At 52.1% G+C, this 20,450-nt stretch overlaps 1 protein-coding gene across 3 annotated transcripts; it reads left to right on the top strand.

The window, feature by feature from the left end:
- On the top strand, positions 185-20,380 carry MTHFSD (methenyltetrahydrofolate synthetase domain containing). Of its 3 annotated transcripts, none has more exons than XM_018061823.1 (8): positions 185-249; positions 3,705-3,794; positions 4,514-4,627; positions 6,591-6,704; positions 9,403-9,493; positions 11,827-11,939; positions 12,201-12,326; positions 17,227-20,380. In XM_018061823.1, the coding sequence occupies exons 2-8, from the start codon at positions 3,732-3,734 to the stop codon at positions 17,689-17,691; spliced, it is 1,086 nt and encodes a 361-aa protein (XP_017917312.1). In that variant the 5' UTR covers positions 185-249; positions 3,705-3,731; the 3' UTR covers positions 17,692-20,380. The 3 variants fall into 3 exon arrangements, with proteins under 3 accessions (XP_017917312.1, XP_017917310.1, XP_017917311.1); XM_018061821.1 differs by having other exon boundaries at positions 3,691-3,794; XM_018061822.1 differs by lacking the exon at positions 4,514-4,627 and adding an exon at positions 4,368-4,481 and having other exon boundaries at positions 3,691-3,794.

Raw genomic sequence — 20,450 nt, 5'->3', positions numbered from 1 at the left:
CTCGCCTGATTGAGAATAAACGTTCAGGGCCCACACGCACCACCCTCCTCCCGGCGCGCAGAATCGCACGCGCATGCGTGCAGCAGAGCGTTCCCACCAGGCCTCTGCGGCGAGGCCACCGTGCCCCCACCCCCGGTCCAGACTAGTGCGCAGGCGCGGGGAGTGCGCGCACCGGTGACGTCACTTTGCACGGGACTCCGCCGAGGGAGGTGTCGCGCACTGACAGCGTCGCCATGGAGCCGAGGGCGGGTGAGGGGCGGCCCCGGGCACCACCTGAGAAACGCGCGGGGGATGCGGAGGGGCCACCTGAGAGTCGGGCAGGGGACGCTGAGGGCTACCTGAGAGACGGGCCAAGGAAGGCTGAGGGGCCACCTGAGTGTCGGGCGGGGGACGCGGAGGGGCCGCCTGAGACATGGACTGGGGGTCGCGGAGGGGCCACGTGAGGGACGGGCAAGGGGTCGTGGAGGAGTCCCCAGGGATTGGGCGGAGAAACCGCCAGAGACAGAAGGGGACATGGATAGGCGGGGTCTCCGAGGGTTCTGAGGGGGGTCGGGACGCTGTCGGTGGAGTAGGTAGAAGAAGCGGGGCTGCCTTCTGGGTAGGTGGTGGTGTCCATTTCCGCACCCGCCTCCCCCCAGATGAGCTCTGCCTCCTGTGTCGTCTGCCCCAGGCCCTGAGGAGGCTCGCCCCAGAGCCCCTGAGCTTCGGTGATTGATTGCAGGATTGCCTGGCAAAGATGGTACTGAGGCTCTCGCTGCCCCCACGGTCTGTTAAAGCCGAGTTGGAGAAATGTGAATAAATCCCCTCCTCCGTTACTGGCCGGGCAGCATCGAACAGCACAGGAAACAGGTGCTGGTAGCCCGGTGGAATGGTAACAAAGACCTTTGGAGATGCCTGCCAAGTGCCAGGACTGCGCTCGGGGCTAGAGGTAGAAGGAGGAGGGAGACCCAGGCTGACCTGACGGGCAGTTACAGAACAGGGTTCATGCATTTCTCACATTAATATATGTCGCCTTTTATTATCCTAATTATTTCCCATGTTTTGGTAACTTTCCAAGGGCAGGGCGCTGCCCTTTTATTCTCTCCCTCCCCTTGCAATTAGCCCGCTGCTTTCTAAATGGGAGTCACTCAGATGTGATGATTAATTGACTCTGGAGCAAGGGCCGCAATTCCTACAATTCCTGGGTCCCACACAGCGACCTGCACAGTGCTGGGGATATTGTTGGACCTCTAAGTTGTTAGTGAAAGTAATGTCGTGGCTTTTTAAAAAAAAAGTGTTTATTTATTTGGCTGTCCTGGGTCTTCCTTATTTGCAGGGGCTTTTCTCTGGTTGTGACAGGTAGGGGCTGCTCTCTACATGCAGGACACAGGCTTCTTATTGAGGCTGCTTTCCTTGTGGCGCAGGCTGTAGAGGGTTCAGGCTTCAGTTGTGGCTCCCCGGCTCTAGAGCACAGACTCAATAGTTGTGGCTCCTGGGCTTAGTTGTCTCTCGGCATGTGGGATCTTCCTGGACCAGGAATCAAACCCGTGTCTCCTGCATTGGCAGGTAGATTCTTTACCAGTGCACCACCAGGGAATTTGTTTTAATGGTTTCTGTTTTGAAAAAAAAAAAAAAAAAATAGTGAGGGTGTTTTGGGTTCCTCAAGAATCAGAGGTCCCAAAGGAGGAATGTCTGTCTCAGCTAGCCCTGACAGGAGAGGAGGTACAAAGACCTGAAAAAGACAGGGGTACAGATGTGTGAGGCCAGGGACCAACATTGGGCCCCTTTTAAAATTCATGGTGGGGGGTGGCAGGAGACGAGGCTGAAGTGGACAACAGGGCTTTGCAGCTCATTCCACACTCGGTGTCAGGGATCCTCAGAGCACTGGAGCAGCATGGAGGGGAGACTTCCTGGAGGTGGTGCTAAAGCTAGGCCTTGAAGAGTGAGGGTTTGACTGACAGGGAGTAGAACAGACTTCCAGCAGAGACCAGAAAATGCAGAGCTCCCAGCAGGAAAGAACAAGCCAAGTCCTGGAAGCTGCCTACATGGCCTTAACCAGGCCGACAGCACTGTAGTCCTGCATCCTTGGAGATGCTTGTTCCCTAAATACACATGAATCTGCAGTCTTGATTTCTGCCGTGGTTCAGAAGGGTCAAGAGGCACCAGAGTGTTTGCAGTGGGTTCCAGGACGCTCTGGGGTCTACCTGTGAAGGGCCTGGTATGGTTGGTGTTCCAGGGGATCTGTGTCTAGCCTGAGGGCATAAGCACTGGAAACCTTTGGCTCTGGCCCTGAACATGATAAAACTACATGTAAACCTTTAATAAATCATTATAAATTGGCGAGGTCTGTAAAGGCATGTGTCAGTAGCAAGGTTGGAAAGCCCCCTGCCCATCAGTCAAGGACTGCTTGAATAAAATTTGACCTACCCACAATTGCAGAAAAGTGTGAGGGTGCTTTTTATATACCGTGCAGGCCAATCTGCAGGATAATAAGTAAACAGCAACAGAACTCATTGTAGTATATGTAGCTGCTTGTCTCGGGCACCCTCTGAGGGAAAGAGAATGGGGGACAGGAGTGGAGTGTCTCCTGTCAGCAGCCTGAGATGCCTGGGGAAAAATTCATCAGGACAAGCGGATGCAACTGACTATCTCAGGGGAAGGGACCCGGTACTCAGGAGACAGTGAGAGAGGCTCTTCATTATATAGATGCCTTTGTGTGTTTTAAAACTCCATTTACAAAGAAGTTATTTAAAATATAATTTATTCACAAGATTCAAAGTCACATAATTCATAAATGTTTATGGTGAGAAGCCAGCCGCCAGTCACATCCTACCGCCCAGTTTGGTGGCTCCAGGTCTGCTGTGGGACTGCTGCCTTGTGTCACTTTTGAGCAGCTTTTACTCAGGGGAGACTGAGGACCTGAGAAGGTGAAGCTGCCGCCCAGGTGTTGAGAGGTGCCATGTCACAGCAGAGTGATTTGGCGCAAACTTCTGCACAGGTGCAAGGATAGCCCTTTGGACCAAGAGAAACAAAACTCCATATAAATGCGTTTATATTAATGTGCCACTATTATTTTTTTTCCCGCTCAACTGGAAACTGCTTTTTGTAGTTCTCCATTTCAAGAGGAGCATGTAGGTAATGCAAGATTTCTAAGGGCATTCCCTAATCAAATAATTAAGGAATATTTGTTGCCTGAAAATTCGTTTCCAAAGTGAGATCTAGAATAAAGATTCTCGCAATAAAGTGGATTGCGGTAGGTAATCCAAAGTAGCAGCTGGCTTACACATCACTCAGGCAAGCGAACAGGCCTTGCAGAGAGAGGGAAGTAATCATAGCTGTCTCAAGCCTGACAGACAGAGTGAGATCACAGAGCCTTGACTGAGCAGGACTCGTGTCTCCGAGAAAGGACTTAGGAGTGCTTGGGTCCATGGCTTGAGTGGTGTTTGTCCTGCTGCTACAGGTTCATAGAATAGGCTTCATTAAGCACTTGAGTTATGTTAAATGTACACTGTGTTTGGACTATAACAATTTGTTGAGGTGTCAAGTGTCACCAGCCTTGGTTTTTCGACGTAGGGGTCAGAAGCCCTAGGTTCTGTCTGGCGTGGTAGAGCTGAGGATGCAGTGGGAGCAGACAGGCCCTGGGCCCTGGGACTGCTGTGCTGTGGGGGTCCTGTCCGTGTGTTTTATCAGTCACACCCTTTATTGCTGTAGGTGTTTCCAAACAGGACATTCGTGAGCGGATTTGGGACTACATGGAATCACAAAATTTAGCTGATTTTCCCCGGCCTGTTCATCACAGGATTCCCAACTTCAAGGTACTGAACCATTCCTGGAACATTCACAAGGAAATTGGGATATTCCTGAATGAGTAACAGTAGTAAGACAGTTACCACCCCGCTTCACGGTGAATTTGAACTCGCTGAACAGTGAGTGGTGTGAAATCTGAACCAGCTGGCCAGGATGTCTCTATGCTTAGAGATGTCCTTCATCATGTTATTAATACTTCACACTCACTCTCAAGCACCTCTTGCCTTTCTGTGCGGGATTGGTGGTTGAGTTGCATCTTGCCCTGAGGTGGTACTGAGGCTACTGCTTCCCATTTGGTACAGAGTGGAATATTTCTCCTGGCTGGAAGCCTTCGATCCTTGTGGTGCCTTTTCATACAACTGGCTCCTAAGGGCCAATGTACTCTGAGAGGGAGCCCCAGCCAGTGGGGCTGGCTTCTAAGCCCTTTGCACCCTGGCTGCCCTTTAGACGTTTCTCGGGTGACCCCAGACCTGGTCTCAGCACTGGCCCCCACACCTGTGTGGGGGAGGTGTTGGAGCGTCAGGCTGCAGGTGGCTCAGGGCAGTGGCCTCTTGGTAACGTGCACTTGCATTTAAAAACAGGGTGCTTCTCGGGCCGCCGAGCATTTCCCACGTTTGCAGGCATTCAAAATGGCCAGAACCATTAAAGTCAACCCTGACGCTCCCCAGAAAAACGCCCGTTTCTTCGTCCTTGAAGTAAGTGCACCTCTGTCTCTCTACCTAACCAGGGCTCTTATCTGGCTTGCCAAAACATCAGAGACCTCGAGGTTTTTGCCAGAACGCAGGAACTTAAAGTGGACCCTGATAAGCCACTGGAAGGTGTCCGGTTGCTGGCGCTGCAGGTAATCCCATTCCCTGAGCCAGAGCCCTGGCTGCTGGCCAGCCTGCCCGCCACCGGTGGCTGGCGAGTGGGCACCATCCTGCATTTGGAAGGAGGGTTCTGACTCCCTCCATGCAGAATGTGTCCGTGGAATTGTTTTTCCCAGGACATTCAGAACTCTTTCATTGTTTGTCAGTCAGAAGTCCTGAACGTGTCTGAATTAAAAGAGGAAAGGTGTTGATGTACCTCTCCAGAAGAGAACAATTACAATATGTATATTTCTTCTACTACATTTGTGATACTATAATTCTTTGAAATTTGATGACTTATGAGTAAGAAATCTTATAAATGAGTTCCCCAAACACATGAATTAGAACACTGTTTCTTATATATAATAGGTCCCTTTTCAAGAAGAAAAATTCCCCCCAGGGTTGCCTTAATTTATAATTTCATTTAATAGGCATAAGTATAAAACTTGGCATAAATTTAAATTTCATAGCTCCAGTGTGATTGTAAAATCAAAATACACATGTAAATTAAATATAAACAAAACTATAAAAGCAGTACCATTCAGGTGACAGCCTTCATTTCATTTAATGGCTGATGTTGGGGCAGTGTGGGGTCTGTGGGATCCTGTCGTATGCTGCTGGGCCTCAGGTGGCGACTCAGTTTCCCTACACCTCCTGAGAAGCCTTGCTCTGCAGGCACCTTCCATCCTGGGTGGGGGGGTGCATACTTGATCAGGCTAGGATGGTGATATGCACGGCCATATCACCTGGGGGTGATGCCTGGGGGTACAGCTTCCCAGGCTCGGCCCCAGACCCTCATCTGGTGCTATTATGAGAACTTGGTCATGGTAAACACACTGGTGAAGCTGTGAGACCGCCAGTCTGAGCATCCTGTCTGTAAGTTAGCACCTGCTGGGGAGCTTTGAAAGACTGTTGCTGATGTCCAGTTCTGAGTCAGGCTTGAGTGGACCTCGACTTTGGTGAGCCTCAGAGCTCCCCAGGGACCTCTAGTTTGCAACCAATGGGTTAGCAGAGTATTGGGCAGTACACCAGAGTCTGGAGACTGCAGACAAAGTCACCCACCTCTGTTGTTACTTCTGTTGAAATACGCTTCTTGGGATTGAAAACCTTTATTTAAGAAAGCCAAACTGTAATTTTATAGGACATTTATTGGTCTTAGGCTGTCATCTCCTGCTCAAAAAGTAAGATATGCTATTTTTAACATAAAAGAGTTTAAAATTTTATAACTGCCTCATGGCCCACCCTTGTATAATCTGCAGCAGTGTCCTTGGCTGTGGTTCTCAAACTTGCCCTGTGCATCAGGAGTCCTGGGTAGGCTTATTAAACCAGGCTGCTGGGCCCCATCCCAGAGCTGCTGATCATGTCAAATGGTGCCCAGGGGCCCTCACTCTGAAAACCTCTGTTCTTGGTCTTGCAATAAACATTTGAGAATTAAATAGAATAAAACGGCTATTGACACAAGTCAGTGTAAAATATTGATTATAACGGGTACTGATCTCTCAGACTGATTTACTGAGCAGCGAATTAGATATAAGTGCTTGATGGGGTAATGTCTTAATGTGGCTTCAAAATAAAACATCATTGTACCTGGATAGCGCGTAATTCGAGGAGCATAAGGCAGTAAGATTATGGTTGGAGTTTTCTTCAGGACAGACTTCTTTTGGATTTGCATCATCATTTTCACTGGGAACAATTTTGAATGGCAAGTAGAATAGAATCAGCAAGTTTTACAAACCCTCGCCCCTTTATTCTGAGTCAGGGTAGTGTAAACTGTTCTTAAGTAAAATCGTGCCCAAGTATTATTTAGTTGAGTTTGCAAACCAGCTCATCTTCTTGACACATACCCCAAAATACAGGTAATAGTAGCTTGCTTCTGTTCCTGAAATGTTAAAACAATACATAAGAAAGTTCCCATGTTAAATTTTGTAATTTATTTACTGTCTTTTCTTTTAAAAGAGCAAAAAAACATTGTTGGTTCCAACACCACGACTGAGAACGGGGTTGTTTAATAAGATTACTCCACCCCCTGGAGCAACTAAAGACATCTTGAGAAAATGTGCCACCTCTCAGGTGAGTTTGGAAGCAGCGCCAGCCGCAGGGAAGAACCACTCTCAGCCATGCCCTCCGGTGAGTTAGAACATTGTGACTCCGCCACTGGGTTGAAGTCTGTGTTTAGCAAAACCGAATGAAGCATGGTGTGAGGTGTTCAGCAATCTTGTCGTTACAGGAGCCCAGAGGAAAAGCTGCCAGGCACTTGATTTTTCTTCTGCACCAGGGTGACAAATAGTAAACTTCCTGGTAAGAAAGAGAAAAGGAAAAGCCAATTTTCTGGTGCTCTGGCGCCCTCTAGAGTTAACTTTTGATGCTGTTCGGTGTCCTAGAGCATTTTCTCAGATACCACAGGGTAGTACCACAGGGTAGAATTTCCAAAATATGTTCAACTGGAAATTGTCTCACCAAGTGCTGAAGTAATAAAGGCTTTAGTAATTTAACAATATTTTCTTTTCCTGCCTCATGATGCCATGAAACCAGTATACTGTAAACATTACATTAGAGTGCCTTATAATGAAATTTGTCTAGTATTTTACAGACAAAGAAATAGAATTTGGTGACTTTTTTCAGAGTTCTGGAGTTCACCTCAGATCATCTGATTCCTAGTCTGGTGAAAAGGAGAATGGAGCATCAAGAAATACCTTTCTAAAAGGGATTTTCCACCTAAGTCTAGTGTATAACAAGTGAATGCTTTATTGTCGTTTATTGATAATCTGTCTTATTGCAAAAACAGAATTTGGCGTGACATACAAAGATACATATAATAAAGTAAGATAATAAAACGTGTGGAAAAAAAATTAAAGGAAAAACAAATGTGAGAATATAAGAGATGACCCTGGTTCTGGTCACTGTTCAAAGTGCCCACCACATGCTGCCCTGCAGATGGTGGATGTGGCCGCAGACCCAGGCCCACACTTCCGAGGGCTGGCGGGAATCTGGTCAGTTATAATCCTGGGTTCTGGACAGTAAAGCAGCCCTTTTCCTCGTACTGAAGTCCAGGTCAGCTGTGGCTGTGGTGCCGGTGCAATGGTCTGTGTCCCCCTTCACAGCATCCCCTCCCCTTTGAAAAGCAACCAACACTCAGCTTGTTCCCAGGAGGCTCTGTGACGCGCCGGCACTGGCCAGTCTTTCGTGGGCACTCCTGAAAGTGTGGCCCGGCCAGAGTAAAGCGAGGCCGGCTCTCACGACTGAGCTTGAGTGCAAATTGAACAGTGTTTGGGCTCTTTTATATCATGAGATACTGGCTAGAAATCAGAGATCCAGGGTCATGAACCTCAGAGTGTTGTTTTCTCTGTGGTGGAGGAAAATGGCAAATAGAGAGTCATAAAGACATGTCTAACGCAGACGCAGACTTAGTACGATTGTTATTTAGGTGGCCGAAGCTTGGTGGTGAAATGCTGCCACCGTGTATGCCACTTCAGGAGACTGTGATGTCGCCTCACTTCACGGCAGGCACGTTGCTGAGTTTGCGCCTCAGCCTCCTGCCACTGTCGTGCCCCAGCCGCCTGTGTCTGCCACCACTGTCTCCGCATTTACTCTTGGCCTCAGGAGTGTTCTGGGAACCATGCCGGGGGGAGACAGAGGGATCTGCTCACTGCCTAGGTCCCTCTGCCCCTCCGGTGACTCTCGGTTAAGTAGAATAGGACTTTGGAGTGTCAGGGAGACTCCTGGTTGCTCATGCTCTGTCTGCTCAAGCTGAGCAGGTGAGGCTGACCCCTGAGAGAAGGGGGGCCTGACAGACGGGTTACAGCACAGAAGATCTGATGCCAGTGTCTGCTCCCCAAGGCTGCCAGGCACTGAGCCCCCTGAAACAGGCTTGAAGATGCCAGCCATGGGCAAGAAACACCTTGCTGCATGGGTGTAGTGAGCTTAAGGAAAGACAGGCCTTCCCACAGTGGGGGCACCTGGGGCCAATGACTGTGGTTTGACTGTTGGGAGGCCCCAAGGTAATCATAGTACTGCTCCTTGGACCAGTCACTTGTCGTGTTCTTGTCACTTGTCCGGTGGCCACTCCTGCCGGGTACTGGGCCTCGCAGTGTCCGACTCTAGTTCCCTAGATTTCCCCAGGGCCTGTCATCAGAGTCGTGGCCGCAGTAGCCTCCCTGTGCCTCCACTCAGGCTGTGTTAGTTGGGATAAGTGGGTGTCCTTTGGGTGCTCTTTGGTTGAATAACTGGCTGTTCATGCAGAGAGGCCTCCAGTGTTCATGGTGAACTGACATGTCCCACATGCTTAATGGCCGTGTCTTACATGCTGGATGCTTTGCCTGCGCTCTGTCACCTCATTCCAATGTGCGGGACGAGGCGGGGCTGTTGTCCCTGTGCCGCAGAGGAGGAGACTGATGCTCAGAGAGCTTCTTTCTGCTGAGGCCGCAGAGGAGGGGTCTGGACCCGGTTCCTGTGACTCCCGACCCTGGGCTCTAATCACTGTGCTCTCCTGCCTCCTGGGAGGAAGGGATTTCCTGAATATTATGAAATGAAAGTCCTGTCCCTTTTGCTGTCAGTTCCCCCTGGTGAAGAATTGTGGGAACTGCCTTAAAATGGTTCTGATGCGTGGCTTCCTGAGCTACAGCTTCCGCGATGCCGCATCGTTTGCCGTTGGGGGGGCGGCCCACCTGCTTCCCGCGGGAAGTTCAGAGCCTGAGCGCGCCTGCCCGTGGGTTATGAGGCCAGCAGTGTCGCTGCACGGGGAGCTCTCAGGTCGCGTGTCTGTTCACAGGGCGTGAGGAACTACAGCACTCCCGTGGGCTTGGACTCCAAGGTCCTTGTGGACTTGGTTGTGGTGGGGTCCGTGGCTGTTTCTGAAAAAGGTAAGATTAAGAACAGAAACTCTGAGATGTGACTCTGCAGCCTGCTGTTCCCCCAGCCCTCCGGTCGCCTTACAGATGATGACAGTGAGTAATTTCAGCTTTCTGGATGCATGCCTGGCCTCGAAACCACTGCATCTATCACTCATGTTGAAGAATTAACTCAGTCCCTCCCACTCTTATCCCCACTCAACACCTTTACAGCATTTCCACTTTTTCTTAACAGGAGAAATGACATGAGGTCATCTCTTTTCAGGTGGTGAAAGATTTCCTCTGTTCTTAAGTTAACTGGAACTGGAGCTGGATTTATTTGCAGTGTGTCAGTAAATAGTTGGTTTTGGAGAGCCTCCAGTAAATGGAGAAATGCTGGGTTCTGAACCTCTTTTTTCTTGTGCAGCAGTAGCCTCCTGGTCAGTGCGGGGTGTCCTGAGCCTGCCTGTGGGGCCTGAGGCTTCTCCCTGCAAGCCTGTGAGCCGGGACAGCGTGGGTCACCCCGCCAGCCTGTGAGCTGGGCTGACCCGCCCTGGGACTCATTCCCTGGGGCCTCTTCCCATCTGCCCTGCCCTGCTCCAGGCTCGGCGTGGTGCTGTCTGGTGCTGTCGGGAACAAGCTGCTGCTCTGGAGCGGGGTCAGCGCATTGCAGACTTGAACCTGTGTGTGTGGCTGGGGCCCCTGTCACTAGGAAAGCTCTCTCTTTCTTCTTTTCCCGCCAAGAGATTGTCCGAAGATGTTCATCCCCAGATCTCTCTTTGGAAGTGTATCAGCCAAAGCCACGTTCTTCCTTCAGTAGGTTCCCAGTAACTTGCTGGCGATTCCCAGTAAGTCGTTGGTGAGAAGTACTCTAAGTCTCTCATTTCCAACCCTGAGCACTGTGTTTTTCAGTGTCAGCCTTTAACATATTGCCCTAAAGTTACTCTTTGCCTGCTCCTGCTCTGAGCTACTGTGTGAGATGCTTAGGAGCAGGATGTTGCAATTCTGGGTTCCTTGTTTTCCACGTGTTCCCGTTAGAGACACTTTACCTATGTCCTCAGGGTACGCTCTGTGTGCAGACACGCGGAGGGTGTTGTGTAGTCATGTCCTATGGCCTAAGGGGGCCTTGGAGGACTGCCTGTGGGATGACTCCTGCTGCTGCCAAGTCGCTTCAGTCGTGCTCGACTCTGTGCGACCCCATAGACGGCAGCCCACCAGGCTCCCCCGTCCCTGGGATTCTCCAGGCAAGAACACTGGAGTGGGCTGCCATTTCCTTCTCTGGGATGACTCCTAGGAGAGGAGTTACTGGACCAGTGGGTTCTTAAATCCTGATGTCGCCAAGTTATACTGCAGCAGGGGTGCCCACCTCTCATCCTCGCACACCATCTGCCTTGCCTCTCTCTCTCTTCCCCTGTTAGTAACTAGGATTATCACACCTCACTTTTTGTGTCTGATAGTAAGCAATGGTGTTTGAGTTGCCTCTTGATTTACATCCGATTTGGGTGAGCTTGAATGTTTCTCCTGTGAACACTGTTGCCTGTCTCTCTGGTCCATTTGTATCCTTTGCTGCCCTGCTATTGAATTGTCTTTCTCTTTGCATGCATGGTTGAAGACTTCTCATTGTTAAAGTAGCACAGTCAGGTCTGACTCTTAGAAGGATGCCTGAGTGATGGGGCTTCTGTGCTCGGAGATGGTGCTGATGTCACATAGAAGTCAGAACTCCTGGCTGGCCTGGGCATCCTACTGAGAGGAGTAACTGGACTTGGCTGGGAGCTCGCAGCATGCTCACGTCCACTGTCTTGTGTCCTTTCCCCCTGCTTAGCTTGTCCTTGAGCTTCAGATAACAAATCCTTTTCTTGTGCCAAATTTGTGAATTTGCGACATAGCCCTGCTTAAACTGCCTCCTTCCAAGTTGCGGGCTGTGCTCTTAGTTCCCTGACTAGGGCCTGAGCTGGTGCCCCTGGCACCGGCAGTGGCAGAGTGCTAAGCACCGGGCCCCCAGCGAGGCCCCTGCTTAGCACCTCAGGCAGGGCTGAGCCAGTTCACTTCCAGCCCATGATGCAGACTTCCCACTGTCCCTGCACAATGAAAACGATTTGCCTTTAGTAGGAACTTGTTTTTAGTGCTTTAGAAACTGCCCTTCCCTCCCTTTTAAATGTGGATCTGTTAACATAAATCTCCTGCAAGTACAAGCTCTACTTCCTTCGTAAAGGTGCACAGGCTGCCAAGTTCCTTGACTGTGTGTTATCCGAGGCACCGTCCCACGTGGCACTTCCCCTTGAACTCCCCCAAGTCCACGATGAGAAGTGTGCTCCTGCCTGATTCCCCAGAACCCACACGTGCTGCTTCTCTGCCTTGCCTCTTAGGCTGGAGAGTTGGGAAGGGAGAAGGCTATGCCGACCTCGAATACGCCATGATGGTGTCGATGGGAGCGGTCAGCCAGGGGACGCCAGTGGTCACCATCGTCCATGATTGCCAGGTGCTTCCTGGGAGCAGGCCAAGCAGAGCTGCCACTGGGCATGGAGCGTGAGGGCCAGGGCGAGGCAGCTGGGCCTCTGCCTTCTCTCTGCACTGTGTCGGGTGTGGGGTGTGGCTCGCCGGGCCAGATGTGCTTGATGGCGTGGCAGCTCGGCCTGGAGCAGGACGGGTTTGGGGGACATCGTCCTTCCATCGACAGGCGCGGCGAACGCGGCCGGGGCCGCACCCCAAGCAGCTCCCTCACCCACTTCTGTTCGACCAGGTCGTTGACATACCTGAAGCACTCCTCGAGGACCACGACCTCACTGTGGACTATATCCTCACTCCAACTCGAGTCATCACCACAGGGTGTGAGCGCCCCAAGCCAGCGGGAATCGCGTGGTCCAAGGTGGGTCGCCGCGAGGTGGAGAGAGGCTAGTGCCAGCCCGTGGCTCACAGACACCCCCTCTCCCTGCGTTCTCTGTCAGACTGCTGTCCCAGGCCTGCGTGGCTGTGTGTTAGAGCCACCCGTGAGCTTTTGAACAACAGCTTCTGAATCAGGCTCCAGGCATGGGCTGGAGAACATGCTTAAGAAGCCCGCGAGATCCTCCAAGTAGGCAGGATCCAAGGTCTGCACATGGCGCCAGCGATAGCGGTGGGAGGTGGCCAGCTCCACTAGGAGAGCCAGCCCCTCGAATCTACTTGCCAGCTGGGTTCATCTCTAGGAGCTGTCTTCTGCCACCCCAGCTGCACATGGCCCTAATCATCAGGCTTTCCTTTTGTAAGCCGACTTTCTCAGTGCCATCTGCGCCTCCATGCAGAATGGAATTGGGGAGGCAGCACCCACAGCTTCATAAGCTGATGCCATGGTGACTTTCTCTCCAGAGTAGGCAGTAGCATGCATCACAGACTGGTCTGCAATAGAAGTTTGACCCCGGAAGCCAACCTCTAGGTTATGATGCTGTCTGCTGGAAAATAGCCAGAGTTACTGAGAAAGCTGGAGAAGTTGTGCTCCGATTGGATTGAAACTCTTGGTCAAATTAGCATGTTTGTCCATATTTCACATTCCTTACACTTGAGTCATCCAGGGCTGGAAGGCTGCTTTCCTCTGGGCGTGGGAATCAGCAGTGTCCACCGCCAAGGATGGCCCAGAGGGGACATCCTCTGCTCTCATCCCACCCCGAGGGTCTCCCTGCAGAACACCTGTGCTCCTGCTGGAATCACCCCTGGTGAGAGCAGGGAGAAGGTGCAACATCCTTCATGACTGTTGAAACATCCCTCAGGGTGGTTAGAACTGAAGGTTCCTTGGAATCCGGGCCCACAGTCTCCATTTAGATGGAGTGGTGGCAAAGACACCGGCCGTGGGAGTGAAGGGGCTGTGCTCAGGGCTGAGCATGTGGTCTGGGAGGATGTGCCAGAGGGGCCGCTCTTCATAGCTGAGGGCCAGCTGCAGTGCAGGGAGGGAGGGTTCTGGGGGCCTCGCCAGGGAGAGGAGATGGTTGCCTCGGAGAATACCCATAATTTAGTAAGAAAAAGATGAAAACAGGAACAAGTTAGGTTATCAGTTGTGTTAGATGAATAGAATCCCTCTTAGATGAAAGAGAAACAGCCACAGCTTCCTGAGACCCCTCAGCCACACCGATGCCTGCTTGCCGGGACCTCGGTTTACTCACCGTCTTCCTGGGGGATGCTAACCATCGGTGAGGCCGTGCCGAGAATCCCTCACTGTGGGTCCTGAGCTCTCAGCTCTGCCACCAGCTGGTCGTCCCCCTGTGTGGGCCCTGTGAAGGCGGGGTCCTCCGGCCCCCAGACTCTTGCCTGGCCTTGCAGTGTGTGCAGCCAGAGCGCCTCGGGGACGGGGAGGTGGCGGGGGCGGCTCAGTGCTGCTTGTAGTGCTGTTTCAGGCTGGCTCCTGGGCACAGACGGGTAGGTCCTGAGCCTTCTGTGACGCTCCCCACGTAGACTCACGTGACCCCAGTGTGGCCCGGGGGTGAGGTTAGAGCCAGTGTCGTCTTGGGTTGGCGGCAGATGCCTCGAGAGTCAGATTTCTGATTGTGTTGGGCTTAGTGTGCATTTGTAGGGGACAGGTTTTAAACTTAATCTCTAAAGGGAACATGTATTCATAAATGACTGCCATCTCCGTGCTTCAGCAAGAAGTGACTGGGGCATAGAAAAAAGCCAGTTTTGCTTTATACCAGCTTTTCAAATGGAATGATTAGTTACAGAAGGCATAATTTTTTTTTCCTGTTTGATTAACAAACAATATCTTTTATTTCACATGGCAAATTGACAAAAAACCTAACAAATGTTCCTAATTGCCAGCCAGGAAAAATAGCACCCCTACGGGTCCCCATGTGGGAATCCAGCCTGTCTTCTGGGCTCTCAGAGGCTGTCACCTCTGGGCCTCCATCAGCCCACATGTGCCATTCCACAAGGAGCACAACGGGGGCCAGGGGGCTGGGGAAGTAAAGCAGCAGAGGCCCCCTCATCAGAGAGGCTTTTCCTTTAGAACTCATGGGGCATGGGCCTGCGGGTCTGCAGAGAGGGCACTAATGCTGAGCTTTGCCGTCCTAAGGAACACAGTGCTCTCAAAATGAGCAGTTTTACATAAAAGGCTTGCATTTCTGCACTTCCCTTCCCAAGACCGCTTAGTGTGTGTCGGCATGGCGATGCTGTGGACCCCGTAGGTTTGTGGTGTGCTGGAGGGCATTCCTCGTCCTGCCGCTGACTGCAGTCTGTCCGGGTGCCGGCTCGGGTCAGTGAGTTCCGGGGACGCGCACAGGATGCATGTGTGCCTCACACACGTTCTAGGATGGATATCTGCTGCGTGAGCGTGGAGCCTTGCCCCACGGGGCCAGGCTTCTTGAGAATGTGCACAGCTACCTGTGGATCCACTGGGCAAAAATCACAGGCACTTCAGGACTTCAGGGGCAGCCGTCCAGCCGAGGCAGCCTCGCAGCAGGCCCACCCAGTGGGCGCACCGTGTTTACCAGGAGGCGTGGCCTTGGTGGCCCCCACTGCTGGTGCGGGGACTGGGGCAACGCTTCGTTCTTCCACTCAAGGACACAGACACGCTTTCCATCTGACTGTGATTACTGTTTTAAATTTGATCATCCTTTCTAAATGATCCAGGAACTTAAGAAATCCTTACGACTCTAAATGTGACCAGTTTAAACTTGCTGCTAAACACTTCAAAAGAATGCAAGAATTTGAACCCCTTAAGAAGGCAGACCAGGGATGTGGGAGGGAGTCAGGTTGGCTGGACTCGGGACGTCTTTGGGATTCTTTGGGACACAGAGCCTCTAGTGGAGGAAAATGCCCTTTGATCAGGAAGCTTGGCCCCATCTTATGGGTGTCTTCATGGCAAAGACATGGTTTTTGTTTTCTTTTTGCATCTCAGCAGTGGGGCTTCCCTCATGGCTCAGTTGGTAAAGAATTCACCTGCAATGCAGGAGACCCCAGTTAGATTCCTGTGTCGGGAAGATCCGCTGGAGAACGGATAGTCTACCCACTCCAGTGTTCTTGGGCTTCCCTTAAGCTCAGCTGGTAAAGAATCTGCCTGTTTTGTGGGAGACCTGGGTTCGATCCCTGGTTTGGGAAGATCTGCTGGAGAAGGGAAAGGCTACCCACTCCAGTATTCTGTCCTGGAGAATCCCATGGACTGTATAGTCCATGGAATCGCAAAGAGTTGGACACGACTGAGCAGCTTTCACTTCACTTCACTTCAGTGGGAAATGTGAGGAGGAGGAAGTTTTTCTCTGTGCAGCAGTGTGCTCTGTTCTGAAGACTCGCACGGTTCCTGACTCAGCTGTGCCGGTGACAAGAACAGCGTCTGGCAGGCGAGGCTCTGCTGCGGTGGAGTCACCTACCTGCCTAGCGCTGGGAGTGGGAGCCAGTAGGGGCTGGAAGCCTCTAGGTCTCTGAGAGGGCATTTGACATGCTTGGGCGTTCTTGTTTCTTCTCAGTCTTATCCTAATCCATTGATTCTCAACCTGGGACCTGTGTGTCTCTTGCAGTTTGGAGGTCCATGCACAGGGGTTGGGTTATTGTACACAGTTGTAGGGGATTCTTTTGTGGGAGGGAACCTTAGCTTCTCTCCAGGGTCTCTGACACCCTGCCAAGGATAAGAACCATTGCCCTAAGTTGCATGTGATTCTGAATATATTGAGGACTCTGGTACTATTTGAGCTATTTATTTTTGTAGACAAATTAGACCTGTTCATCTTGTGTGCTGATCTGTGTTGAGGTACTCATGTGCGTTGGAAGCCTGCATTTGGACCATTGCTTGCCTCTTGGTGACTGAATTTTTTTGTTGTTGTTGTTTTTGCGGGATCTTAGTTCCCTGACCAGGAATTGACCCTGCACCCTCAGCAATGAAAGCAAGGAGTCCTAACCACAGAACCACCAGGGAATTCCCTTGGTGACTGATTGTTTACGTGCTTTATGCCCCAAACAGAAGCCAGAATGCCCCTCTAAAGAACGATTTGTCAGAAAGACCTGAGCTTGTCTTCCTGCAGTGCTGGTGAGGGCTTCTGGTGGAGAGAGTTCCTTCTCTGCCGTGTGGTTCCTTAAGACACATGAGACCAATTCTGCCCCTGCTCAGCCCCCAGGGCCCCCGGTGCACAGCACAGGGCCTCCACCTCAAGTATTGGGCCTCTTCTGTCGCCTCTGTTGTTACAAGTGCTCTTTGATCAACTTAGCCAAAAAGCCAAAAGGGTCCTTTGTATGAATGTTCTACTGGCTGAGATATAATATTGTGTGTAGAATCCGTTGTTTTGTAGCCTGATGACTCATTGCTAGAAAGTGTTGTCAGTATAGCGTTCTGTTCCACATTTGCCTTAATTGTGCTTTTTCGGTGATGCCTAGATGGGTTTGGCCCTTAGGAGGAGGGGTAGGAGATCCCCATTGCCCCATTAAAGACCTGACCCCACCCACGATATAGGTCAGGGGAGGGGACAGATATGGAGGTAGAAAGTGCCCTGTTATCCTGGGAGGTCTCCATGGCAGTTGCCATTTACAACCCTGTAACCCTCACACCAGTGATCTTAGCTCCACTTTTGCATAGGACGCCTCGTTGTCTGCCTTCTGGGCCCCCAGGAAAATGGAGAAAGCCGTCCAGCTCCTAGCAGGTGCTGTGTCCTGTAGGGCGGACGCAGAGCGGCAGAGGGAGACAGCTGGCCTGAGGGTGCTGAGTCTTCCGCGAGCGCGTGTGGCAGAGGCTCCTGCGTGACTGATGCTTCTTCCCTGGGGCTGAGCCGTGGTCCCTCCTGGACGCCCCGAGAATAGCTGGAGCTGCTTTGCTTTTTCAGATCAGCTGTGAGATGCTGGGGAAGATGCCCATCCTCAGAAGCCTGCGCCACCGAGAAGAGCAGGCTGGGAAGGACGTCACCCTCCAGGACGGGCCCCGGAGCCCTCCGGGTGCCACCAGAAGCCCTCGGGACCTGGCCCCACCAGAATTGGGCTCTGTGCCTCCCAGCTCTGTTCAGATTGGGAACCTCCCCCGGGATGCCAGGGTGAGCGAGCTGAAGCGGGCCCTCAGCGCACTGGGCGTGGCGCCCTCGCGGCTCACCTGGCAGGGGCCGCAGCACAGGGCCTTCCTTCACTTCCGGGACCCGGCCGAGGCCCAGCAGGCCATCGCCTGCCTGCAGGGCTTCCGCCTGGGTGCCAACACAGTGAGGGTGGTGCTGGCCAGGCAGCAGAGAGCCAGTGATCTGGTGGGTGGCCACACCACAGAGCCACTCCCTGACCATCGACTGGCCATTGCTGGCCCATGACGACGTGCCGCTCCAGTCCCCAGCGAACTTCTGAGCCCAGCATAGCGGGCCGTGGTGGAGCCGTTGCTGCCTGAGCTGCTGTTGAATTCGGTCCTTTCTGGGAAGTCAGAGCTTCAGTTGCTGCCCAGTGTCTCCTGGGGGCAGGAAGTCAGCCTGTGAGGCGCTTGGAGTCTCTTGGAGGCAGGAAGTTCACATTCAGGCTTTGGCGCATCCTGGTCCTTCAGCTTTCGGAATGTCACAGCCCTGCTGGTCTCTTGGTTGAGGGGACTGCGTGGGCAGTAAACAGAGAAGTGAATTCCTGCAGCAGTCTAGGGGGCCTGCATTCTGAACTTGAGAGGCATGGGGGATTAAGAGGAGGTGGACAGACGAGTCTGCCAGGAGAGGCCTTGGCAGGGACCAGCTGCAGAGGCACAGCAGGGTGGAACCAGAAGTGACCCTTTTGTTCCCAGCTTTTTGGCCTCGCACTGCTAGAGGGAAAAAGGTGCAGTCAACCTGCAGAAGCCAGGGGGTTCAGTCCAATCCCCGGGGCACAGTCTGCTCATCTCATCTCAGCCCTGATGCTGGAGATGGCGGCCAGTCCAATGGGACCCTCTGGCCGTGTCGTCTCACCTCTGTCCCCTCCTCACTGTTGTAGCTGGGCTCCTCCCTCTGGGTGACCCCACCCCCACCCCCGCCCCATCCCCACTGTTGGCCAGCTGCCCTCGCACAGCAGGAAGCTCTGCCTCTAGGAGATCCTGGCTTTGAAAAGTGAGTGGTCCCAGCCTGTGTCACAGACGAGGCCAAACAGATGCTCTCACACTCATTTGCCCACTGCTGTGTGTTCTCTGCATCTTTCCCTCCATTTCTCTCCTAAAATCAAGCTGGACTTTGGCTGAACTGTGCTTTCTAAACAGAAGCGCTTTTGCAGTTGATCCTGGGTGAAAAGTCAAGATAAGTATTTAAGTGGAGATTTTATTTTATTTTTTGCAAATGTATATTCATTGGAAGTGTTTATTTTTTCACCAGAAGGTCTTACTGAGCATGGTTTGAGCCCATCATTACGCCTCAAGGGGGCAGGCCTTGCCAGCGCTTTGAAGAAAATGTTCTCAAGGCACTCAGTCTCTGTTTGAAAAAGCATTTTCTCATTGATGGAGAGTTTGGGAAGAGACTCGACCCTTAGATTTCCTCGTTAAATGCCGCCTCTTTCCACATTTTTGTGAGCAAAATCAGGGAGTAGAATATCTTAACGGAGGCCAGACTGTCAGGCCTCTGGGCTCACCTTTCTCTGCCCGAACCACACGCCCCTGTCCTTCAGCTGGTGTCATTTGGTCACTTGTGTTCATCTTGGCCATTGCAGACCAGCTGACCGCCCAGTCCAGAGTAGTGGCCTGATATCTGAACTCCTCACTCCCCTTGGGTTTCCCCCTTTTCCCAGAGCACCTCTTGCGTTTGACATGCTGAGTTTTTGTTGATGTCTTTATTGTTGGTTTGCCACCATTGGAGCAGCGCCCTGGGAGGTTAGGAAGTAAGCCTGCTCCTGCCTGTGCTCTCTGCCATCCGTCCCCTAGCCTCGAGAACTGCCTGCTGATGCGTGCGCAGAAATGAAGGGACCCATCAGTCAGAGCCGAGGGCCAGGCTGTGTCCGTGCCTCGCTCCTGGGGCCGGGTGTCCGGTGAGCCTGGAGCCAGCTCCTCACACTGCTGAGCTTTGCATGTTAGGGATGACCCCTGTGGGCTGGGCCAGGTTGCTGGGCTCCCTGTCACTTTTAGCCAGAAGAACCCAGGTGTGTTGATACACACATAGTCTGAACGCATTCATTGTCTTCATATTGGGACAGTAGGTTGGTAGGCAGGAGACAGGACCAAGGGCCTGAAATAGCCGCCGATGTGGCATGTGCGTGCCCCCCCTCTGCCCGCCTCGGGCCGCCCTGGAGCCAGAGTTCTCAGCTCTGCCAGAAGGGGCATCAGGGACCCAGGTTTTTGTTCCCAGGGTTCTTGAGTATTTGTCAGTGTCATAATCATGAAATTCACATAATAAGAGAATAATGGAAAATGAGCACTTGACAAGTTGCTGAGACTGCATGGACCTTTTTAAGTGGCTCTGCCGTGACTCCTGGGTCCCATCCTGTTTGCTGAGCGGTGGTGCAGCTCTGCCTGCGATGCGAGGAGACTCGACCACGCTGGGGCAGCACCCTCTCCAGAAACCCAGCCTCCGCTCTGCACGGGGCCAGGTGCTGGGGCTGTGCCGTCTCCGCTGTCAGTCCCTATGATATCGTGGAGCCTCTCTGGGCATTTGTGTCCTTGGCTTTATAGTGAGAGGGTCAAGCGTGTTGTTCCTAAGGCCTGGCCAGTTCTAACGTCCTGTTTCTTTTGAGGTTCACTGCTCGCCATCACTTAGATTTTTCCACTCTGGAAATTTGGGGCTGTCAGAAGTATTGTACAAAGGGTGTCATCCCTCACCCCACCACGTAAGCAGCCTTTATATTGCCTCTTATTTACCTCTGGTCTTTCCTCTGCACAGTAGTAAAACACAGCTAGCATTAACACATGTGCTTCAGAACCACACAGATTGGGCCAAGAGCATCTGTCTTGCCACTGCCGGGCACCTCCTCTCTGAGCTTCCACATGCTCAGCTGTAAATGGACATAGTGACAGGATCTCCTCTACATTTGTTATTTTGAAGGGTGAATAAAGCAGCTTGGATTTCTAAATCATTGTTGTTCAGTCACTAAGTTGTGTCCAACTCTTTGTGATCCCATGGACTGCAGTACACCAGGCTTC

The sequence above is a fragment of the Capra hircus genome, chromosome 18 (assembly GCF_001704415.2).
Source record: "Capra hircus breed San Clemente chromosome 18, ASM170441v1, whole genome shotgun sequence".
In the NCBI taxonomy this organism is placed as follows: Eukaryota; Metazoa; Chordata; class Mammalia; order Artiodactyla; family Bovidae; genus Capra; species Capra hircus.
The sequence above is the reverse complement of the archived record's forward strand: the minus strand, read 5'-3'. Positions and strand labels throughout refer to the sequence as shown.